Genomic DNA, 25,480 nt, shown 5'->3' on the forward strand with positions numbered 1-25,480 from the left:
TTTTTTTCATTCTCCCTTTAATCAACCCACCGTAAAGCCATTATTTCTGATTTGGTAACCGGTTCATATTTATAAAAAATCATTCCATCGAATACAGACTGAACGCATGAGGACGGGACTTCACGGGCAGTTAAATCCAACTCCTTTCTGCACTTACAAACTGTATAAAAAAAATTCTGCTTCACAGGCAAAGGCTCGGTCAGTGCAGTTTGCGTTAAAGCTGAAGGCAAATTTATGTTCTTGACAATCCACGATTATCCAAGTCCTTTACCTACAAGACACAAATAATCTTTGCAGCTTTCTATAGTTCCACTAACACAGAGAACTACTATACTGTATTGATCCCAGCCCATGTTTAGGGGAAATGATAAATTAGTACTGATTTGTCCACTTTGTATTGGCAACTTAACATTCAAAGTTACATTCTTTTTACTCCTGTTCATAAGTAGTTTGCAGTCCGTAGCTCATGCACTTCTAAACACCAAAAGGGCAAGTCATTTCACTTATACTGTTTCCCTACCTTTCAGAAGCTATCCAACTAAGTGAGGGGAGAAGCAACTGCTTCTAGGATCATTTCACTTGTCTGTAACGTTATATTCCACACACATGCTCCATTGGTTCCAATTCCTAGCTGAAGTAGCCACAGGATAATTTTAAATTTCAGTGTTTAAAGTTTAATAAAACGGTCAGCCCAAATTCTTTAGACTGTTGTCTGCATATTACTATCCAGATATAATCCACTTTCAAACACAGTTTAACAGAATACCACTTTGTACTTCTATAGTGCCTAGGTACCATGGTGATAGGAGCCATATGTGGATTTTGACAGCTCTTGGTAACTAAGCTAAGAACCTAAGAAAGACCCCTCTAGATCAGACCAATGGTCCATCTAGCCCAGTATCCAGTCTTCTGCCAGTGGCCGATGCCAAATGCTTCAGAGTGATCCCATCCCCTGTTGTCCAGTCCCATTTCCTCTTAGCTGGAGGTTTAGGGACACCCGGAGCATGGGGCTGCATTCCTGACCATCTTGGCTAATAGCCATTGATGGACTTACTATCATCATCAACCCCATTTTACAGACAAAGAAGTGGATGCACAGAGGTGAACAGACTTGTCCAAGGTCATAGAGCAAATCTGTGGCAGAAGTGGGAATAAAACCCACTTCTACTTGTGAGCCATGCTGCCTTTAAATATTTTAATGGAAAGGGTAAAAACGGTATTTGCTGTTTCAGGGAAGGTATGATGTGATCACATATAAAGACCAAACAAATGGCACCAGTACAGGGGAACTAAAGACCTGTGCCACTCTCTGCATTCATTGTTTACTTTAGTATAGCAGAAATAAGACCTGTGATCTAGTCTATGCAGCTTCACCTTCACGGCCATCTGGTGGCCTACCCCTCTCAATTCCGCTGCAGCACAGCTGACAAAATACATCCTCTCTGACACTCGTTTGGGCATGCAAGGAATGTTCAAGAATCCTAATCAAAATGGGGCATTTCCTGTGTAACAATATAGAAAGTGCCAACTAAAGAAACAAAGAGCCCCGAAGGAAAGTTTAAAGCTTAACTCCTTTCTAAATTTAGCAGTCCAATTCTTACGGCATTCCTGGCAGCTTCCCAGGACTTGTAGCTCATATGAGTAGCCTAAACTTGTCTAGAAAGCTGGACTCCATCCTTTGTTTAAAAGAAAAAAAATTCCCAAAGTCTCTCTTCCAAAAAGGCTGTCAGACAGGGTCATATCCCAGCACAGGCAAACCCCAGATACCCAGACTGTTCCCAGTTTTCCCCTGCTCCCCTGTAGAGGGACCACAGCACCCGCTGCCTGCTTACTTTGTATATTCGGACTAGCCAGTGCTCTGTGGTATATGCCTCCTCCAGCACATCGAGTTCAAAGTCTTTGTTTCCAATCTCAGCGTTTCTCACTCTGTCATAACCTGGGGGGCGCTCTAGAAAGAAGGGATGGGGAAAAATGACCAACGGCTTCAGAGTCCACATTTCTGGCAGAAATAAAAATACAGGTCCTTCCAACCCAAATGAAAATCCTTTCCCAAGGCCTCTCAAAACCCAGTGGGCAGACAATGCATTCAAAACATGGAGCTGGCCGGGCTCTTCTCTTTTCCCAGATGACTCCACTCTGAATGTACAGCATACTGTGAGTTCCAACAGTCTGTGCCCCCTATTTAAAGTCGGATTTTCATCTCTTTATGTTCTAAAGGGCTGCAGTACAAGCCTCCTCGGGGCAAGCCAGAGCAGGGAAACAAGGTAGGTGTTATTTTTTGCATTCCTTTCCAAATGCATCCTTAACTTTTTGGTGTCAGGTATCAAGATGTTCTCATGAAAGGCAGTCATGTGCCAACATCAGCACAGCAGGCTTGGAGCTGCCAATGCCTTCAAAGAAAGCCTAGAGCCTGGCAATGCATTTTATATTCCAAAATAGAACTTTGCACTGGTGTGCGGTGCTGGAATGACAGCCCTGCCAATAGAAGCCCTCTTTCCTCACCCCCAAGAGGTAGGGCAACAGCCTCTCCATTTACAGAGAAGAGACAGAAAAAGGAAGGACTTGCTCAAGTTCACACAGCAAGTTAGCGTCAGAGTTGGGAACAGAACCTCAGTGTCTGGGTACCCATGTTCCCTGCTCTAACACCTAGACAGTATTCCTGATGCTCTTCTGCAATACCAACATAAGGACCATTACTACATACTGGCTTCTGTGTAGACCTGCCCGAAGCGGTAGTAGCACATCTTATACATAAGGCAGTTGAGCAACACAGGGGAACCTTCCCTATCCACACGGAACTCTCCTGTCGGCGTGTAGTAATCGTGCTCCTTTATGTGCTTCCCGGTGTCTGTGCTTCCACCAATTCGCACCATCCACAGAAACTTGTTTATATCTAAAGGAGGTAGGAGAGAGAGAGATCAAAGTATTTTACGCATCACACGTACTTCAAACAAGCAGTCAAAGCAGCTAAGCATGGCACTCAGCAGGGTCACCTTTCAGACTTCAGGCCTCAAGCAGTTAGGTGACCCATGTGAAGGACCACACACAGGGCACGTGGTTATTGAGACAACTGCCCATCTGGAGGCACAAAGCTGAAAGGCAGGTGCCCTCAATCCCTACATTCAGAAATGTCAGTAGCAGCTGGACCTCCTGGAGAGCCTCACTTCAGGCTGAAACTGTATAAGTTGATCTGAGTGAAGAAAGCTGAAGGTAGATAAAGCTGCTTTGAACTCTGTAAGCTCCCCTAATCATACAGGCTAGGGCCTTAGTGAGCAAATAGGTAAAAGGTGCCATCTAAGTTCTTCTCAAGTGTAAACATGAACTCATTAGACCTCAATACCCACCAGGAGGTATGGAATTATCTCCAGTTTACTGATAGGGAAATGACGACAGAGAGAGTAAGTGACTTTGCCCAGGAACACAGCACACATGCTCCACCTGCTACCCAAACTGCATCCTTCCCTCAAACATGCACACCACATCAGTGATCATGAGGCACTTAAACACTACCTATAATACATGGAGATATACCTATCTCACAGAGCTGTAAGGAACCCCGAAAGATCATCAAGTCCAGCCCCCTTCCTTCACTAGCAGGACCAAGTACTGATTTTGCCCCAGATCCCTAAGTGGCCCCCTCAAGGATTGAACTCACAACCCTGGGTTTAGCAGGCCAATGCTCAAACCACTGAGCTATCCCTCCCCCTCTATAATAAGTCTCACAGTAACGTAAATTCTTTGTGAAATTGCTGCATAATGCACTATTGTAAGTTCCAGAGGGTACTTACAATTGAATTGCAGGATTGTTCTTGTTCCTGGCAGAGAATTGGTTTTGTGTTTCTCTAATAGGCAGCCCGAAGGCTCAGAAGATACCATTCAATTCGATTAGCAAGCCCTCTAGACACCCTTTGATCACACAGTATTGTACAAACAAATCCAGGCTTTCACCAGCATTCTGGCCTTGCCACGCACCTGCTCATCCCTACACTGATTATCCCTCCCAGAAGCCCAGCAGAACCTCCAGCCTGCCTGTCCATTCTAGTCTGTGTGTTGGGATTAATTTACATTAGATTAAAACAACAACCACCCCTTCCAATTTAAGAGTAACCAGGGGTCAGAGGTCTGTCCTTCCCCTGTTCCTTGTGCAGAGTATACTCAGCATTGCAGTAGCTCCAGCCAGCTCTTCAGTGGTCACACGGTGCAGCAGCTGCTACTGTGCATTGTGCAGGCAGGCGATGGGAGCATCACAGCACAGAAATAAGGGTTATTCATGCAAGAAGGGAGTGTGGGCAATTGGTCTAGAGGGATGAGTTAGCATGCAGGAGTTTGCACTGCAGAGCTGTAAGAAAAGGGTTTTAGAGTGACATATGTTACCATCTGAGGAATATCCAGTGAGGCCTCCAAATATTACCAGCACATAACTGACATCCAGCTCCCTCATAATCTCATAGGCCTTCTCTTCGGTGGATGCCATTGCCTGGGAGAAAAACAAAGCCAGAGTCAAGCAATAGCCATGAAATCCACAGTAACCCCATCACATGCGAGTACAAGCTGCATCATGGAATCATCTCCATCATTAAATAAGAGCATGGGTCACTCAAATGAGAGCTAGAACCTGCACCTTCAGTGCAGGACCCAAGAAGAATTAATCTTCATCCATGGAAGGTTTTTCTGGTACACTGAGAGGTCCTGCGTTCAAGGAGTCACTGCACCTACCTGACCAACGCGGGAGATGTGTGTGTTATTCCAGGTGTTATTGTCTACAAGAATCGTCCGATTTGCCATGGCTGTTATCTGATACCCATAGTCCCACCAGGACATGACTTTAGCATCCTGCATTCAAATACAAAAGAACCAATTAGTCACCTGCTTTCAACCAACATTCAGAAAGGGCGCGGTCCTATTCCCACTACAACACACTTCAGTCGCAGGCCTGAGTGATCTGCCCTGACAAGCTTAAACATTTGTGTCAGGTTCCCAGAGTCCTTTGGCTCTAGGGTCGCTTAGGAATAAACATTATAGGGCACTACAGAGTTCACTGAAGTTGAACTAGTTTGTGATGGAAAAAAGTTGGGCAGCCACAGAGCCACGTATACCAAACGTTCAGAGACAAGGGGGGGGGGGGAAAGGGGTTAAAAGCTTGCTCAAACAGCTGAGCTCTGCAGCAAACTGGGCCACCTCTGCAAATAAAGACATCTGGAAAAGAACCGCCTGCTATCTCATTTCCCAGCTACAAAATACACAGAGGGCAAGTCTGCAACAGGGAATTCATTGAAAGCTGCCGAGCAAGGCTTGGTTAAAATGGAGAAGGGGCTCAAAGATGCTGTGCCTGCCAATATTCCCCTCAACAATTTCAACATACAGATCACCTCTAGCTAAGGATGTATCCAGAGGAACCCCCACCTTGCCATTTTGTCTCTTCCTTTGAGTCTGAAATCTGCGGCCAAAGGCATATCTACACAGCCAAACTGACCATGTCAGTGGACAGCATTCTTGCTCACAGACTGAACCAAGGTGTATTACAACCACGTTAGAGTGTGTTACAGCTGTGCAAAGACCCAGACTATAACACTAGAATGTGGAGTTGTGATGCAGTTTGTTCTAGACTACATAGGCAGGATCAAACTGCCTTATGCTGTAACCATCTAAAACGGTTGATTTGCATGACTAGATAGGTCCAATACAGGAACTGCTCCATGCATTAGTTGTAGAGTGAGTCACTAACATGTTACCTTCTGGAGACAAATAGTCTTGCAATACAACCAATTGCTCCAGAGACCCAGGGACTGAGGTAATTTCTGAACCTATGTTATGTGTGACAGAACTACCCACTGCACTGGACAGTTTTAAATTTAAAATGACACATTGGGTCTCAGGAGGCCAAGACAGAGACACACAGTAGAATCTCAGAGATAAGAACACCAGAATTATGAACTGACCGGTCAACCACACACCCCAGGTGGAACCAAAAATATGCAATCAGGAAACAGTAGAGAGGGGGTGGGGGGGGAAGCAAATATAGTACAGTGTTAAACAAACTACTAAAAATATAAAGGGAAAGTTAAAAAAAAGAAGATTTGACAACGTAAGGAAACGGTTTCTGTGCTTGTTTCATTTACATTAAGATGGTTAAAAGCAGCATTTTTCTTCTGCACAGTAAAGTTTCAAAGCTGTATTAAGTCAATGCTCTGTTGTAAACTTTTGAAAGAACAACCATAACGTTTTGTTCAGAGTTACAAACTTTTCAGAGTTATGAACAACTTCCATTCCCGAGGAGTTTGGAACTTGGAGGTTCACGCTCATAGGCAATCCCTCTGCAGAGGTGAGCTGTACTCCCCAGTGCCAGTCCAAAGGGACATAATGGTAACGTTAGTTAGAGCAACAACTGACCTACACTTTCATAACCTCCTACAAACAAAACAAATGTGTCAAAGCTGTTTGCTTCCCACAAGTTTAGGCCAGCAGCCCAGCGCTCATGAACAGTAGATCCGTGCGCCACAGGCAACTCTACAGAAAACAAACCAGCTGATGTGCAACAGACAGTATGGCAAAGAACCTTCACTTCCCCAAGAAATTAACAGCGTAAAGGCAAGTCATTCTGCAAGTGATGAAAGGCATTCCATCAGGGTCCTTCCTGTACAGATACACTCGAAAAGTAGCTAACTTACATTCCCACAGTTTTCCATTAGTGTGTGATGCCATCGTGCTGATTATTAGTATCTTGCAAATAGGGCCTTGTGGCCCCTGCCAGGAAGCTTGGGACCTAGGGATGGGTTAAAAATGTAACCCCATGCTTACCCTCAGTGTAATAATATTCACTCATGTAGTGCCTTTCATACCAGGCTATCAGAGCCCTTTACAAACAATAATTAATTAGTTAGGCCTCTTCACTCTCCTAGAAGGGAGCTATGCAACTATTATCTCCATTTTATGGATGGAATAGTTGAGGCACATATTGGATAAGTCACCTCCCATCGTCACATGCCATGGGGAATTAGAACCCAGGAGTCCAGACTGTGGTTGTGCACCGTGGACAGGTATAGCAGTAGAGAAAATAAACATAAAACCCTACTCATCAGAAACAGATTTAATTCTGTTTGCAGTTTTGATTTAGCACATTTAAATAATAAACCTGATCAGTGCCTCCTCTTTGAGCCTTACTAGGAATGAATCTAAGTTAGCCAAATATTCTGGCATTTTAGCCCAAATTGTTGCCATTGTCTCCCCAGTGACAGAAGGGGCAATAGCCCTGTAAGATGTCAGGATTCAAGTCTCCCTGCTCCACCTGAAACCAAGCCCTAAGATCACTTTGTTTGTGCAGAGCCCCTGCGGCAATTTACCTCTGGCGTATTGTGACGCAGCCAGTAATACGCCTCTCTGAAGTCATCAAAGATGATCCTACTGCCATCCCCCCCACGAGCAGATAGCACTATGGAGGGGGAGGAGTAGGCCTCACTGGTTACCCAAGTCGAATGAAAAGTGTAGGTGATCAAGAAGAAAGCCATGACCAGGATCATGCCACTGGCAACCTAGGGAAGCAACAGACAGTATCAAAAGCACGTCAGAAGGTTCACGCATTTTGAAAGAGAACTCAACCTCATATCACAGAGCTGTGCTCAATCCAAGTGCAGGGATCACAAGCGCTGACTGGTCTATGCTTAGACAAGAGACTCTCCCACTGATCCTCTCTGCGCTACTCAAGAGGAGGGCTAGAGACCATCCCCATGTCACTCCCCCCATAATCTCCTTCCCCCACCTCCTTCAATTACATTCCCCCATAGAGGTTTGGGGCACTTCCCCCAAATCACTCCCCACATGGCTTCCCCTTGAAGCCTGGATTATAATCATGCATGAAAACCCACTTCGTTTTTAATAGGGTAGGTAGAGTCCTGTTGCTTTTTGGTTTTCTTGTCTGGTCGGCTGATATCCAGGTTCTTCATGTAAGTGGAGAGCACCTGAGAAACCCCAATGCCGGACAGAATGCACATAACTGGGGCCAGAACCAGCATGAGACGCACCTGTTGAAGACAGCAGGACACAAAACGATGAGCTCCTAGCAAAATGCACAGTGAGCACAGAAATGAAATACAGACTGTAGGTGCGTATAACTCCTCCCCACCGATGCAATGACTGTACAGGCAAAGAGCCATTCTGTACTTCGCAATAACCGTCCCAGCCTGGGACATAAGACTGTTTTCTGGTGGGCAGTCATTATGGTGAACACACCGGTGTTACCATGGCGTCTAGTGCCATGGGGGCTTTGAATTTCTCTGTGATGGCCACCAGCCATGTGCAGGAGGGATCTTAATTTAACATCACTTCTAGAACCTCTAATAGTGTTGTACTGTAACCAAGAATTAATGGATGCTTCCATGCACAGAGGTCAACTCTCACCTGGGGCACAATGTGCTACAGCAAAATCCTAAACTACTAGGCTCACAATCAGCCACTCTGCTTTAATAATGAAACCCAGAGCCTACCACCAGGGGAGCTCGATGGGCTTTACAACTCAGCTGTGTAAAACTAGAAAGAACATTCACTAATCCCTCCCAAAAACCTACTCACCCACAGCGATGGTAATAGAGAGACTAATGATAGTTCATTGCCACTTCCAAAATCTCGCAAGGCTGCATTCCCTCACAAAACCTCACAACCATGTGTGATTGAAAAACAGAAAAATGTCATGACTGTTTCAGCCAACTCTATGGGTAAGTAACATTAGCCCCATTTGACAATTGAGAAAGTTCAGACACAGGGAGGAGAAATTACTCTAAGGCCACTAGTGAGTCAGTAGCAGACTGACTAGGAGCCATCCTAGTTCTCCACTTTACCCATTTCCTCTTTCTACCCATTTTTCCATCCCCAGGATGGTCAATCCCGTGACTTCGCACATTCAATCCTCAGCACGCGGCAGCTCTCACCATGACTGCAGAGAAATACATGCTGGTCACGCCGTACATGATGATAAAAATGCGGGCGTCCGACAGATTACTGAAACAGTAATACAGACCAACTGTAAGAGAGGGAGAGACAGGTCAGTAGCCAGCTTGGCAATTTCCTTCCAGGCCAAGAGTTAAAATACATTGTATTAAACAAGTGCAGGACCAAAGGAGAATGTTATGAATCACCTGATTTTAGAATGCATCACCTGATGCCAACAATAAAATCAGCTACATGCAGCATTAGGCTGTCCAAGGGGAATGCAAGGCTACAATGCATTAACACCAGGGATGGGGCAGTGCTGGTCAGGTATTGTAAGGCTGTCTTGTGATGAATTAGTCAGCATGGGGATGAGGGTTAGAAGACTGAGCAAATGCTGGGCTTACTGTGCATAACAAGGAGACCCATGAGCATGTGGTGTGCTACAGCATTAAGACACAATGAGCAGGACATTTTATTGGCACAGTAATGAATGCTTCCGCTGATTTAGTGGGGTTTTGTGTATGAAGGATACTAGGCTGTAGTACCCTCACTAACCAATGCTCTGCAGACTGCACTGGCTTCTTATTCATATCTGGGTGTAATTCAAAATATTAGCACCAATTAACCCCAAATGCTCAAGTCTAAAGACTGAGGGCAAAGGCCCCTGGGGTAACCTCAGCAGTGACAACAGTTCATGGTGGGGATAGGCTGTCTCTCCAGTGGTAATAATACCCAGAGCCTATTGTGTCTATAGCTTTCCATCCATAGATCTCAAAGTATTTAACAAGCCAGTTAAGCATTATCATCCCATTTTACAGAGAATGGAATGACTTGCTCAGGATCACACAGTAGCAGAGATGGCAACAGAACCCAGAAGTCCTAACTCCCATTCCCGTGTTCTGTCTGCTAAACAATGCTCTTTCTTGGCAGTTGGGACCCAAGCCACATAGGCCAGGCCATAAGGTCAACACTCTGAAATGTTTCCAGAAGTAAAAGCGCAGGTTTCAGAGGATGTACTATGAACCACATGGCTGACAATGCTAAGTCGGGGGCAGCTCCATGGTGCACTAGCTGAAGCTTTTAAATGGCCCTAAAAATATAGTCCTAACCAGGTGTACATTGCAATGCACCTACTGATCTTCTGTAGGACAAGGTTTTTAGCTTTTGGTATAAAACTTCTCCATTCTAGGGCTTTTGCCCAATTGGTGTGGGCAGGGTCCTGTCATTAGAATTTCTGCAGCAATTTTTTTCTTCATCTGAAGATGATTGGTTTGAGCATATTCCATAAATAAATGCACTGAACTCACCTGGGAACATGAAAACAAGAAGCTGCAAGTCAAAGTAATAGGAGGACCAAGTGGTGGGCTGGTGCTCAGAGACTGAAGCAATGATGGGAATGTTATTCTTTGCATAGGAAGGATCCAGTAGAGAGTAGAAACGGCCAGTCCAAGGCGAGATTTTCCCTGGCAGAGAGGAGAGAAATCCACATTTATGTACTGGAGTCACGAGTCCGTTTACACCAAAAAGTACTTCTACAGAGGACGAATATGTAGAACTGTAATTTTATCTCACAAATATTGATCACATGCAACACTATTAATATATTGAATGTATTACTCCTCAGAATTACTAGGTTTTAAAATAGCTGTGAAGTGCAGCTCTCCTCTGAAAGGCACACTCAGCATGAAGGTCCACCGTGCCGTTTTTAATAGTCTCTCCTTGACTCCAGATCAAATCTGTTCAGATTCCAAGTCAAGCTCAGCAAACTCAGTGTGGGATCAGAGTCCTTTCTGACACTTCTATCACCAACCATACAGAGTCTATCGCTGGAGATTAGTCAACTGTTCTATTGATGATGCGTGAACCAGAATATAGCCCAGCTCCAGCTCCCGGAGTTGTGCAAGCTCTGCTGGGCTAACAAAAATACTAAAAACATGCTTTTAGTGAATAACGTAAGAAGATTATGACTCTGAACATACACACAGGGGATCAGGTTTGAGGAAAAAGGAGCTATTTCTACATTTCAGAGTAGAGCTACACTTCGCATGCAGAATTTGGTACAAAAGCTAGTACAATTTCTCAGCCAAGATAAGAGTTCTTTCCTGTTTCATTAAAGGAATGAATTGAAATTAACCATTAGGCCACTTTTCAAAGCAATACCAGGGAAGTGAAGCAGAAAATTCATGTGTTCCGTCACCACCACCAGCACAGCTTTTGTCACATATCTCAATCTACCTGTCAGCATCAGCACAGCTCCTATCGTGAGAAGAACAAATCCAACCAGGGAGATCACGCTTCTGAAGAGAATTTCAAATTGCTGGGGGTTCAGCTTGCTGCGCAGGTAATCCACAAAGGCATGGATCTGACACAGGCCAAAGACCCCCAAGGCAGCCATGTGCTCAGATGACAGGACAGGCTGTGAGGAGAAAGAATGGGATCAGATGCGGAGGAGAACGACAACAGAGACATTTCAACGTGCTCTCCAGCAACGTTCTCACTGAGTCACATGAAGCCTTCCCCTCGCTGCAGAGGGTGCCAGGAGAAGTCACTTTCTTACACAAATTAAAGCTCTTAGGAAGCCACAAGGAAAATTAAATCCAAGAGCCACAATGAGAGCCCTGATCATACCAATCCCTTTTTCCATATATTCTCTCCCCAAGCACTTGTTAAAACAAAAATGCTGACCCGAACTGATACCATAACATTTAGCATATGGCAGTGGCTCAGATAAAGTCTCCTGAGTATTTAAGCAGGAGCCCAGAAAGACCATGTAACTGAAGCTAGAGCCGGTTTCAGCTGGCTCATTCATTTATGAGAAAATAGGGGTATTTTAATAAAAGGCAACAACAAAGATGCAGTGAATAATCTAGTACCAGCCCACTGCTGTAGAAGTCACCCAGCCTTACAACCGTGCGCAGGGCTAAGTTGTTAACATGTAACATTTTACAAAAGCTGTAAAGCAGCATTCTCCCCATTTCACAGAGCTGGAAACGGGGGCACAGCGAGGTTAAGTGACTTGCCCAAGGCCCCAGAAAGTCAGTATGGCAGAGCTGGAAGTAGAATCCATCCCCCACTGGACAACCCGACCTTCCATAATTAGCACTAGGACTAGTATAACCCATAATAAGAAACAATGACCTTAATCACAATGGTATTGAGCAAGTCCGTGAAGACCAAGTGGTTTTAAGAACAGGCAAACCCAAGTGATTTGAAACTTATAGCTATTTTATAATAACGGATTTTATAATAATTTAAAATATCCAGAATACAGCAGGTCAGGATATTTGCTAGCACTGATAACAGCCTGCAGCCCTCTGAGGAACAGTGCAAAGAGCTTTACCAAAGTTCATAAAGCCCTGCACACTTCTGGGAGGAAATTCAGTCTTATCTCTCTGTTACAGATGAACTGAGGGACAGAAAGGTGAAGCATCTCCCCTAAGGCTACAAAGTAAGTTAGTGGCAGAGCCAGGAACAGAACTCAAACATCAACCTGTAGTTCCCCTGCTCTAACCACTAGACCATACTCCATCTCATTGTTTCATTTGATTCCCTTACCTGGAAGCCAACAAAGGAAATCTGCATAGACAAGATGGTTCCTAAGCAGTACACTGTGCAGTAGGCTACATAGATCCTGTGGGAGAAGCGTCCTGTCAGCATCAGCACAAGGACATGCAGGGGGATCAGGTTAATCAGAAACACGTAGCCACCCCACGAGGAGACCTGGGTAAGAAGAGAAAAGAACAATTCTATGCTCAGAACCAGTTGCACTGTGGGGATGGAAAAGAGGTTAATATTCTACAGGCCATCTCCCATTCCCTTACTCCTTTTGACAGGGAGACAACTGGGCCCAGAGTACTACAATGCGGAAAAGCCATTCTCCCTTTTATACAAATCATGGCTAATGCGACTGGGAAAAGTAACTGCAGAGTGGACGAAAGACTGTGCACTCAGGGAAGCAACAAACATGCTGCAGATCAAATACCATCAATATTTAAGTAAAATATATTAAGGAAGACAATCTAAGCTGAGCTGTGCATCTTTCACTACAGGGCATTCAAACTCTATCCAACACAGGACCATGCTTGCCAACTTCACAGAAACGCGTGGTATGCTCATAGTTTGTGTAAGACAGACTGCAGCTACCCTCATGTGCCACGTAGGCCACATAGGATAACTGGTCCAATCTTACAACATACCCACAAAGTATCATGGGCTTTTGCTCAAAAACAGGACCATTTTCACTCAGGAGAGGTCTGATTCTTAAGCAAACTAATACTTTCAAAATTCCCTTTAAAAGGAAACAAATTCCCATCAAAACCCAAGTGAAAACTGGAATTTCTCATAATAGCCAATACTACACACGTGAGACTCTTGATCACACTCCAGTGGTTTTCAAACAGTTACCAATTCAAAACGTGCTTCAGAATGAACATTGTCCATATATAGCAGCCTTCTTGTGATGGCTTCAAACAATGCAGAGTTAATGTCCCTCTTTGGCTTTTCTAACACTTAGTTCACGGTTTCTCTCAGCAGGTTTGGGCAAATGTTACTGTTTGTACATTTAGCACATCCCACTAGAGGGAAGAGAACATGTAAAGGTCATGGTGCTGCCCCAATTCCAAACATCTTTCCTTTTAAACAAGTGACTCCTCTTTAAACATCTGCCTTTTCTCTGCTAGTTTAAATGAGCTCTCCAGCACTGACCTGACAGGAAAATGCACCCAAAGAAGGAGAAATCTAATTATTTTTGTAGCCACATGGAAGAATTTCAGGATGGCTCATCTCAGATCATGCATTATCTGCTGTATTATGAATATAGTCTTGGGTGACGCTTACCCAGACTCTCCAATGCTACCACTATGCACAAACAACATGGCATGTAACACTGAGAATCATTAGCAGTTAATCTGATACAGTATTCATAAAAGCTGAATGGAGCATTGACCCTACTTGCTCCATTCAAAAAAGCCAAATAAAGAAAAAGCGACAGAAGATAGCATCTGAGAATATACAGCGACCACTGGGTCTTAATGACAGCATCCAGGCAGGCTTAGATTACTGGACAAAATGAAACCCACTACACAGGAAACAGGAGGAGTGAAAGCTTTGCCCCTCACTTCTTTTCAACAGATCAGGATGACTGTTCCACGGGAGGGGGGAAATATGTCCTACTGGCTTTGAAATCAAATTCTAGTTTTTTACGCCTCAGATAAATTCTCTTTACACTGGAGTTGCTAACAGAGTCTCTCTGCTGGGCTGCTCTGGAGTCCTGGGACACCAGACAGCATGCTAGGCAGCTCTGCTTACTATTTGCTTTGACTGTCTCTACACTAGGAAAAGAGGTGAAGGCCAACACAGGTTAAAATCCTAGTGTAGGCAAGGCAAGTTGTAGTTTTAACATGTCAGTCTGTCAATGGAAACCCTAGGCTTTACTTTGATCAGCTAATGTGTTAAAAATACACCTTTTCTCCTAGTGAGGACAAGGCCTTTGACACCTGGACTCTGCAACAGCACCCCCTATAATAAAAAGATTCAATGGATAATAAAGCTCAATCAGCCGGGAGTCAATTCAAGGGCTCCCAACCATTGGCCCCATTAGCAATCTGGTAGGAACTAGGCAGACACATGTAACTGGCATAAAATGATACAAAATGCAGCCATCCTCAACTTCAATACCCAGGCGCGCCGCAGGGAGGATACATCCTGCATATAGGAATCACCAAGGAACACAGGATGGAAGACTGCATGCTGAAACAGAGACAAAGGGTACGTCTATACTACCCACCGGATAGTGTTCGATGTATCGGGGAATCGGTTTATCGCGTGTCGTCTGGACGCGATAAATCGATCCGCGAATCGACGCCCGTACTCCACCTCGGCAGGAGGAGTAAGCGGAGTCGACGGGGGAGCCGCGGCAGTCGACTCGCCGCCGTGAGGACGGCCAGGTAAGTCGAACTAAGATACTCCGACTTCAGCTACGTGAATAGCGTAGCTGTGTTGCGTATCTTAGTTCAAACCACCCCGCTAGTGTAGCCCAGGCCAAAGACAGCTGCAGGGCACATTTGACAGCCGGGCTGTATTTTGGTTACTTCTGGTCAACTCCCACATCTGAAGTGGTCACTGGATTATTGGAGATTCCTCAACATTATGAACAGAAACAGACACTTACCATGTAGAAGTAGGCAAGGGCACACATGGCTGCCCAGTAGATGGAGCCAGTCTTCACTGCTTTGATCCACATGTAGTAAGTTAGCAACATACAGAATATTGCAATACCTGAGCAAAATAATGTACAGAAATCAGCCTGGAAAGACTATGGACACAAAAACAAACATCTGCCCTGAAGGGCCCAGGACAACCTCACCGTGGCAAAAAGGACAAGCCCTTTAATTCAACGGGGATTAGGTGCCCAACTTGCTTAGGCGCTTTTGTAAATCTCACTAGACAACATCTGCATCTTTAGGCACCTAAAAACCTTGGTAAACCTGACCCTAGGTCTACCATGTTGTCCAAGGAGACAAAATTTCCTCGCAGTAGTAATAGCCATTGCATCACTGGCAATGGGATCTCCTATGAAAGTTACTGCCCCATGTCAAAATGTCCTTCCCTCAAAGCTCAGCAATGGGACCAGGGCACAGCACACGCAGTCCAGCTCCTGACAACCCCCACTGGTTTGGGAACCACATATGCAGTGGCAGCGCCTACCTAGATTTCAATATATTACAAGCTGTGTGCACCTTTCACAGAGGGAACGCCAGAAATCCTTATCCCAAAGAGTAGAGGCCTACAAAATGACTGTCTGCTACACAGACAACTTAACATGTCATTGTCTATGTTGCCTTGGGTCCCTGGAAGAAACATCTACCCCATATGTGAATTTAAATGTAAATTAAATTACAATTTAAAGCGCTGTTTAAGGTTTAAAAAAGGTAAAAATGGTCCCTTCTGACTCTACACATTTGCTTCTGGTGCATCTCCAAGTCACATCTGCTAACTTTACTGACAAGATGATTCTTGGTAGCCCCAGCAGTACGAATACAGCTGCCGAAGAGCAAGCTGGATTCTATTCTGTTTTAGGTAAACAAGAGCAAACTTGTCTCCATCTCAGTTGCAGAATTGTTGTTACTGGCAGTGAGGTAAGAGGCAGAAAAAACACGGCAAGAGTAGTAGAGTTTATGGAGCTGGTAGAATCACTTGGTGACTTGAAACGGATGATACTCCTATTAGAGTATGATTAGCATGCTCATTTCTGTACAAAAGAGAAAAGATGCTTTCTCTCCTGAGAGGTCAGCTGCCTCGACCGGACAGGCAAAACATGCTGGATGGGCAGGAGAAAAGCCACATCTCAATGCAGTGAAGATTTTGTCTGGTGGTTCATTATTGATTAGGAATGACCCGGTTGTGTGTCTCCGGGAGCGAATACAGGAAGAATCCCACTATGCTATTTTTACAGTCAGTTTTCAGCACATAGTGGTTCTTTAGGGGTTACCTTCTGTCTCTACAGAACCCCATTTTGGAGTCCCACTGATCTCACCTTCGTTGTCATAGGAGCCAGCCACAGAACGAGAGATGTAACCAGGCACCACGGCAATCATGGCAGCGGCTAGGAGACCTGCCCCTGCATCCTGGGAACCACATATGGTCAGAGGGAAAGAGATTCAACTTCAGTCTTTAAAGAGAGATTTACAAACAAGCATGGCTGGCAAAAGCAAACTAATCCAAGGCAGAGTTCCTGTTTAGTGACTTGGTAAAATAATCACTTCTCCCAGCCCCAGGGGCCCTAGAGAAGATTCGCCATACCCCTCTCCCTCTAAGACCTGTGTCAGAGCCTGCCTTCAGCTGAGGAGAGCTGGAGGAGGATCCCCTTTGGGGCCCATTAGAGGGGGTCTTGTCTGCTAGAGGGGGATCAGTACAGAGACTGAAACACAGACCAGAGAGTCAAACCTGATTACTGCATGTACCACCCTGGCAGAAAGAACTCACAGAGCTGTATCTAAACAGGATCCTGAAACCTTCATTATGGCTACAAAATGCTGACAGCAAGGTTGAAACTCCCAGTTGGGCTGGCTGGCAAGGGGAACAGGAACATATGAGACTGAATGAGGAAGGATGTTTGGGAAGTGGAAGAAACGGGCAGTAGCCCAAGCTGCAATGCCAAGGTCACCCTCTCCAGCTCAAACACCTTTTTAAAAGCCAGTGGGCAGAAGTAAGCAAACATGAATGACTTTGCACTATCACTGTGCAAAGCAGATATGGTGGGAAAATAAAAACCAGGCTCTTGGGACTGAACTGCATTGCTCGTGCAGGTGAACGTGACAGGGCGGTGGCTTTGGAGGTCTTGCAGGTCATTCAAAAGGCATCTCCAGGCAGCAGAGAATTTTAAAGGGCACAAAATAAACTGTGGCCCAGATGCCTCAAACAAGTAGAGATCCTGACTCAACTCAGGGAGCTGCCTTTGGGTCAAGCTGAGGCAATATATTTAAGCCCCAACCCCTCCTACTCCCATTCTCCCTACCATATTTAACATAACAAGGAGCAAGGAAACAGGACTCAAGCTGGAAACCTAGGCCAACTATTGCTGTTTACAAATCCCCAGGCACAGTGGGATTTGTAGCACTCAGAGCAATGTGTGAGACACAGGCCCTAAACACGACAGAATGGGAGAGCTGCTATTTCTTCCTAGTCTATAAGACCCCAGCATGGTTGCTATGCCGCTGGCCTCCCTATCAAAGCCAGTCAGGGCCAAGCACTCAGAGGTCAGTGCAAAATGAAATAGAGCCTGGAAAAGATCCCATTGGGTAGGAGTCAATAAAAAGCCCAGTCAAGAATATACAGGCCTCACAAATAGTTTGGGGGATTTTCATGGCCAGATGAATAAACTGAACCACCTGATGAATCTGGCTCTCAAACAGCAAATAATCAATACACAACAAAGTAACAGAAGTATTAAGGACCATAATCTCAGCTCTCACCGCAATTCTCAGTGCTTCTGCTCTGTCGTACAGGTACACCAGACAGCAAATCTCATGCCCCCTACTGAAAGCTACAAAACTCAGCAGCTATGCACAGATCTACTCTTTACCTTGAGTTCTTTGGTGAGGTGATAAGTTACTATGGTGGTGAAGGAAGAGAAGAGGGGAGCCAGGAATACACAAACATTTCGGATGTCAATGGTAATGTGGAAGAAGTGCAGAACATGGTAAATCGCTGCTGATGTGATCATCAAACCTGAGTGACAGAGACAATCTTGTTAGCAAGGGGTCATTGATTCACCAGCAATACATGAGCTATACTTCATTTAGCACAGAAGGCAACTGAGATGCTGTTTTAAGATACGGGATAATTTAGTTGCTGTAAAGAGAGCTTAGAGGGACACTATCAAAATTAAAACATTTAAACTAATTCCTTACGTACGTTATGAACATCTAGGTACTTATATTGCCCTTAACACTGTATTATCTGAAGGTCTCAGTGACCTCCAAACCTTCCTAAAATTAGGGGTTTGGTGGGGAGAGGATATAAAACAGGGGATGTCTGGCCAGTGCCTCTGATCCTTTAAATCTGACCAGCATCCTCTTGGAACAGCCATCAAAATACTCCAGACCCTTTAAAAGACATCTGGCACCTGTCTTAACTGGGCTCTGAACATGGGATGAAGTGCAGACTTCCTCCCCCAGCTGGCCTTGAGTAAACCAGACAGCAGCTTTGAACTATGTTCTACCTTTGGAGAACCTGCAGCAATGTGCAACCATGCAGGACAAAACTGGACTACATTTAAGTGGAGTCTTATCTCAGGGCTGTATTAGAATTGTGAAGGCCCAGATCATGTGTGAGATCAGAGAATTCCACCTCTGTATTAATCAGGTACCACAGTGCAAGTACAATCAACAGTATAATTCACGCCAGCCAACTACTGTCCAAAATCCAAACCAAGAGAGGAGGGTGGGGGGGGAAAAGGAAAGACACAGGCATGTGCACCTCCAATCACATTATCTTAGATGAAGAATCCCTAAGTCTCAGCAAGGACTATCTGAACTACCATAATCAGATGCTAGCCCAGTGGGCTACCATATTACTAGTCAATTTGTTTATCCAAAATTACTTCTTAGGTACCATTTCAGCTACGCAACCAGTAAGAACAAGTCTAATGTTTCATGACACTGATGTAAAATGAGAGAGAAAAATCAAGTTTGATTGCCCTGCCACAAAAATCTCTGAGCTAGGGAACAGGAGAGACAAGATTAAGGGATAAGTCTCTTGAACCAAGATAAGGGCTTGGAATCTGCACCATCTGAACTTCTTGTACCTTAAAGCGGGGTTTAGTGACAAAGAAACACCCTGGCTTTACCTGGGTAAATGGTTCCACCAATGATCCTCCCCAAGGGATACCAGGCTCTGTCGTCGAACCAGTTGTGGAATTTATAGAAGCCCTCCTCTGCCAGGAAGCGGGTCGTGCGGTAGTTAAAATACCTGCAATATCATGAGATGTTGAGTGTGTCTGCAGCGTGGACATGGGAAATGCTGTTTACTGCTCCTCAGGTTCCAATCTCAGCCTTTAACTAATCAATGCATGAGGAAGTGCCACCACTTACGACATGCGAGTGCCAGCCCAAGTGCTCAGCAGTATACAGTCTTGAAATAAAATCCTTAGGCGATTCATGTGCAAAAGCACAGAGTATTAGATACAAGGAGCTCTGGCCATTTCTTTACTATGCATTCTGAGTTTTAGCAGGTATCGATGTGATCAGCTGCACCTCTCTCCAGATGTAGATATTCATGACTAAAGATACCGAATACAAAGCTACAACAGTTGGCAATATATTTTCTGAAGAGAGAAAGAATGCAGCTCAGATCTCTGCATATCTGGGCTGTCTAACATTTTGCAAGATAGTTGCATTATATTTTTACTGAGACAGCCTCAGTAAAAGCAGGGCCAGAAGAGACTGCTTGCAGAGCCAATCCGATCCCCCATCCTCCCAGCAAGCATGTCACAAAACTGTTCAATACTTTATTCCAGCTTCGCTAAACCACCCTGCACCTCTGTAGTGAAGGTGCCCTACCCGACTCCCTGGGTATCTTGGGTACTTCTACTAGTTTCAAAGGTGACCACAAATTCCAGTAGATTAACCAATATGAGCTCAAACCTGCAAGGGGCACTCAGAGCTTTGCTACCTAAGCATACTTTATTGTACTTTTACTTTTGGGGGGAGTCCTGCATTCATCCCTACCAGGTCCAGAGGGCACGCACTGGCAGCAACATACTGATACCAAAGCTACCAGGGAACCTGTTCAAGTTAACTCCATCTAAGCCAGCTCCACTCTCCAGCAAGAATCATTGGCAACAGGGGGAGTGCCAGCTTTTTGGGGAGGGGAATCTAAAGGCCTGTGATGAAGGGTACCTTTTCAATCCCCCATCTTTAGTGCAGAGCAATTTGCTCAGCACCCTCATGCATGACCCTGCAGAAGGGTAACGTGACCCTGACAAACACAGCACCATCTCTGCATTCTCACAAGGAAAAAGACTGACTGGAGCCCACAAGACACAAAGAGGATACTTACGGGTCAAATTCATGGATGACACTTTCAAATCTTAACACAGAGAAGAGTCTAGTGGAGAAAGCTGCAATACACAGGCAGAAGGGAGAATCAATGAACAGCATTCACACAGCAAGGGAAACTTGATTTAGCTCAATGTCTTTGTTAGATGAAAGCTTAAAACCCGTGAAAAGCGGTGGCGTCATCAGAGAAGGTGCATTTGGCCGGATATCCAGGACTGGCTCAAACTGACCCCTTTAGGGAGTTGGGGTGGGGAGATGTTATTTTCAATGTTTTAAAAATAATGGAAAGGTTTTTTTAAAGCTATTTTAAAAGTAGCTGAGTTCTGCTACCCTAAGAAATGCAGAACATGGAGCTGAACTAGAAACATTCTGGAAGTTGCCTTTTGAGGATGTTCATAATTAAATTATCTAGGCTCAGACTTACATAGCACAGCTGCCATCGACAGGATGAGAAGCTTGAGCAGCGTGTCCTGTTTTTCATAGGACAGGCGGAGAAACCCTAACTTGGTCATTTTCACATCAAAGGCTGTGATGGACGACGCTTGAACACCTGAAAGGGAACAGGTCAGAAGGGATGAACCAAGAGCAAGGCAGCCCACAGCCCAAGAGCAGCATTTCGGATTCCTGTTACAATGCTTATTCAGAAGCTCTCTAAATAAGGAATTAACAGCTCAATATTCCCATGCCTCAAAGCTCTCCATTTCTGCCCCAAAAGGCAGTCTCCCCACATGTCATTCTGACCATGTCACCCCCTCTGGATACTTTCACTGGCTTTCTGTCTCTTATGGAATCTGATTCAAATTTCTCACTAATCTCAGCCCTGCTTAAATCTCTGATCAGTCCCTCTCCCCTTACCTCGCCATTCCTCACTTCCTTTCACTTTCAGCTTCATGCCTTCTACTATACTCCCCTAGGGCTGGGACACTCTCCCTGCCCTCACCTGCCAGATATCCTTTTCCCCCCTCAAGTTCATCTTTAAAATGCAGCTCTTCAAGCAATCCCTCCTCACCAATAACCCCCTCACCTGATCAGTTGTCCTCAGTCTTGTCTTGTGTTTGTCTTGCCTTAGACTGCAAGTTCTTTGGGGCAGAGGATGTGTCTGTTTCTCTGTGTGTAAAGTGCCATGTAAATGTAAACTTATATAAGCAATTAGCAATAAGTAATACTTCAAAAAGTAATACTTCGAAAGCATTCCCTGGCCTAAAACCCTCCCTTCATCTTTTAATGTGACCTGCAAAGGCCAAAGAAATCCCAAACAAAACAGCACACAGAGTTTGTGCCCTTTTTTACTCCCATTTGATACATGAAAAAAGCCTGACAGAATCTCCGCCCCCCCATGATTTGTTTACACTAGAAATTCAGGACTTTTCTCCTGTGGACCAGGATAGGGTAGTAAAATTGCACCAGTTTGAATCAATTTAAAATCAATCTGGTTGAACCAGTGAAACTTTTCTAATCCTGACAAGCCCAGAGACTCCATAAACACAAAACCAATAGGACTGATATCAGACAAGAGGGAAGTGAAACCTGATTAAAAAGAGAAGGGATTTTCATTCAGAATACATAAGACTCTGATTTTGTTGACACCTCTTTAACAAATACAGTTGGGAAATAAGTTCTGTTTGTTATTGATTTAGATTCTCTAACACTTCAAAGACAAAGAAAGCTCCATGTCCATATGTCTGAGACACCCAATGAGCCTTTAAATTAAGCCAGGGGAGACCAAACTTGACAATCCTAGGATTTGTCAAATAAAATAAAGATACATGCAGAAACACAATTTCCTAGGATTTGTCAAATAAAATAAAGATAGATGCAGAAACATCTACTTTACCTATCAGAAAAGTTACAAACTTGCCCAAAAATATTATCCAAGACCGAATCACTGATGCTACATTTTTAATAAAAAGAACAGGAGTACCTGTGGCACCTTAGAGACCAAATTTATTTGAGCATAAGCTTTCGTGGGCTACAGCCCACTTCATCAGATGTATGCAATGGAAAATACAGTAGGAAGATATTTTTATATACATACATATATACACACACACACACACACACACACACACACAGAGAGAGAGAACATGAAACAGTGGGTGTTACCATACACGCTATAAGGAGAGTGATCAGTTAAGGTGAGCTATTATCAGCAGGGGAGAAAAAGAACTGTTTGTAGTGGTAATGAAAATGGCCCATTTTCTGAAACCTACATTTTTAATAGTTTCCCAATTTCAGGGGACACAGAAAGACCATTGTTATTCTACTCAAAGGTAACAGAATGCAAATGCCCATGGAGTGTTACGGCAAGAGAATCTGGCACTGGCTCTGGAGACTTTCTAGATAACAGATAATCCAGCTCCAAGCTTGGCAGCAGCCCCAGGAACTTCAGGGTATCAAAGGATATGGTGCTGGAGTTGCTGCCGACAGATTTACTGTGTGTGTCACCATCTGGAATCCAGACAGTCTGCCTGCCTCACAGGTCACTCTACTAACTGACAAAGTTGGCTCTAGGGAACATTGTCCAGCCATGATTTTGTCATCAGGATGGGGCAACCTGCAATTCCTGTACAGTAACTGCCCTCAGTAAGAGGAATAAGCAAAAGGGTAGGGCTCAGGGTCATGGAACAACTGTGGAACTGATACCACCAAGACATCACATCCCCTCCTTCCTCTCAGACTGAACAGAGTCATTACAGGCAACTGTTCCCTCTCCTGCAATCCCCAAAGACTCAATCTTCTGCCCCATATTATTCAACAGCTCTATGATGCCTTTGGGAGAGCTACCTGTGTTAGCTCTGTAGAAGTGCCAGTAGAACACAGATGATGCCCAGCTTTGCATCTTCTTTATGTTAAATGTACGCAGCACTATCTCCCAGCTCTCTCAATGTCCAGTCAAAATCAGCATCTGGATCTCCCTAAAGCTGAACTCAGGCAAGATGAAGGTGATGCTTGTAGGACAAGGGAAAGTCCTTCAAGGAATTTGGCTCCTCTACAACTCCCCCTACTAGTGAGGGCAGGCCAGTCAGTAACCTCGGGGTCCGTTTTAAACTCCTCCATGGCACTGGATACCCAAATGATCATGATGTAAAAAAAGTGCCCACTTCCATCTATGACTGGCCAGGTGATTGCACTTCTATCAGATACAGAGCTCCTCGTGCTGATCAATATAATAAATGTCATTCATGGCCTCTGGGGTTTGATTATTGCAACTCATATGGAGGAAATTATTGCAATCCATATTGCTCTGAAAAAGCTCCAGCTGGTACAAAATACAGCAGCCCATCAGCTTAGCATCATAAGTCACTCATCGGAGGTCTCCACGCTCTGCACGTCTCACCACTGAACAGTCCAGTTCAAAGTCTCTAGCCCAATAGCCCTCCCTGGGACTGGCCCTTGGTACCCCCACCTTGAGCATGACCTCTCACAACAGCTACCTGTCACTGGGGCTATGCAACTATCAAACTGCAGGGGAAGGCTCCTTAGTGCAGGAGACAGAAATTTCAGGAGAGCTGACCTTAGACCAGAGGTTCTCAAACTGTGGTCCATGGACCACAAGCTCCATTCAGGTGGTCTGCGGATAGTTCCCTCTAAGATGCGTGCCTGGGCAGCCGCACACAAGAGACTGAAGGCCATCCATCTAATTAGTGGAGCCGCATAGGCGTGGCTCCACTAATTAGGTGCCTGGACCCTGGAGAAGATGCACCTGTAACGTGAGGTGGTGGCCTTGGGGGGCATAAGGGGTAGATGGGAGGGGGCAGTGGGTTGAGAAGAGGGGGTGGGGGGAATTTGGGATGTGCAGGGCTACAGCGGCCAGAGAAAAAGAAGCGACTTTGCCCAGCTCCAGGGCTGCGGCAGCCAGGGAGAGACGGCCCTCCTTCCCAGCCCCAGCTCAGGGGCTGCTGCAGCGGGGGAGAGAGAGCACATCCATTGCATCAGAAAGGTAAGACTACTGATATTAAAATATGAGTGGTGTGCTTTTATTTGTAGAACAAACAAAATTAATGATTAAGATTTTTTTAAGCCCCCTCCCACCTACCCCGTATGCCCCCCAAGGCCACCACCTCACGTTACATGTGCATCTTCTCCAGGGTCCAGGCACCTATAGTTTACAATAGTTAGCTAACAGTACAAACAACATTTGGAAAGATCATTAAGTGGTCCGCCAAGACCCTCAGCAATTTTCAAGTGGTCTGCGGAAAAAAAAAAAAAGTTTGAGAACCACTGCCCTAGCCTATGGAACTCGCTGCCACAAAAGATACGTGGCCACAGGCCACGGCGTGTTCAGAGCTACACCCATACTCAGCTGTTCCACTTGGCTACTATCCCTCAGCAATTCCTACACAGCCACTGCCGCATGCACCCTCACCGCCCGTTATTCATTATAGTGTTGCAGGAGTGCTGAGGAGCCCCCAGCCATGGACTGGGAGCCCCTCGTGCTAGGCGCTGTACAAACCGAAACAAGAGCCCGGCCCTGCCCCAAAGAGCCCCTGGCCTGACACTCAGAGCGTGAGACAAGCGGCAGGTCCAGGCGGACCAACAAGGCACCAACGCTGGTCAGCCCGGCGGGCAGCGGTCCCGGAGCACCCACCGGTGTCGAGGCCTGGCGGCCAAGGAGGGCGTTAACGGGGGGATCTGAAGGCGGGAGCTGGGCGGGTGTGTGCGGGGAGCTCCCCCAAGCCGCAGGGGCAGCCTGGCGGGGGGACTCTCACAAGGGGGCGGCGGAGGTCGGGACGATGGGGGGAACCAGGACGCAACAGCGAAGGGGAGATGCCAGATGGAGGGAGTGAGAACAAGCCCCAGCCCCGGTCCCCCTCGCCTCCCCCCGCCCCGCTGTCCCCCCCGGGCCACCCCCCGCCCCGCAGCCCGACAACGCGGGCACTCGCTCGGGGACCCGACGCTGCACACGCGGACGCCCCGCAGGCCGGCCCGGGCCCTCACCCCCTCACCTGGGCGCTGCTCTCCGCCCCGCTCCCTCAGCCATCCATCTGCTCCGCGCACCC

General features: G+C 45.6%; 1 protein-coding gene across 1 annotated transcript; it reads right to left on the reverse strand.

The window, feature by feature from the left end:
- Positions 1-25,471, reverse strand: STT3A (STT3 oligosaccharyltransferase complex catalytic subunit A). The gene is made up of 19 exons (XM_026657900.2): positions 25,427-25,471; positions 21,505-21,587; positions 20,905-21,030; positions 20,482-20,542; positions 19,271-19,392; positions 18,005-18,150; positions 16,457-16,547; positions 15,092-15,198; positions 12,478-12,642; positions 11,158-11,338; positions 10,230-10,385; positions 8,922-9,013; positions 7,863-8,018; positions 7,341-7,529; positions 4,717-4,833; positions 4,375-4,477; positions 2,705-2,893; positions 1,833-1,948; positions 1-271 (listed from the first exon to the last, which is right to left on the reverse strand). Exons 3-19 carry the CDS (start codon positions 20,990-20,992, stop codon positions 233-235), a joined length of 2,118 nt encoding a protein of 705 aa, XP_026513685.1. The 5' UTR covers positions 20,993-21,030; positions 21,505-21,587; positions 25,427-25,471; the 3' UTR covers positions 1-232.
- Between the last annotated feature and the right edge of the window lie 9 nt (positions 25,472-25,480).

The sequence above is a fragment of the Terrapene carolina genome, unplaced genomic scaffold (genome assembly GCF_002925995.2).
Source record: "Terrapene carolina triunguis isolate 2854851 unplaced genomic scaffold, T_m_triunguis-2.0 Scaffold374, whole genome shotgun sequence".
NCBI classification, from domain to species: Eukaryota; Metazoa; Chordata; order Testudines; family Emydidae; genus Terrapene; species Terrapene triunguis.

What these genes read in the sequence shown, in the direction of transcription:
- STT3A (XM_026657900.2), bottom strand. Translation starts at nt 20,992, where the DNA reads ATGACCAAGTTAGGGTTTCTCCGCCTGTCCTATGAAAAACAGGACACG. An exon ending in TCTTGTTTTCATGTTCCCAG is followed by an intron (nt 9,014 to 10,229) that starts GTGAGTTCAGTG and finishes CCTCTCTTACAG; the next exon opens with TTGGTCTGTATTACTGTTTC. An exon ending in GCAGGTCTACACAGAAGCCA is followed by an intron (nt 1,949 to 2,704) that starts GTATGTAGTAAT and finishes CCTTCTTTCTAG; the next exon opens with AGCGCCCCCCAGGTTATGAC.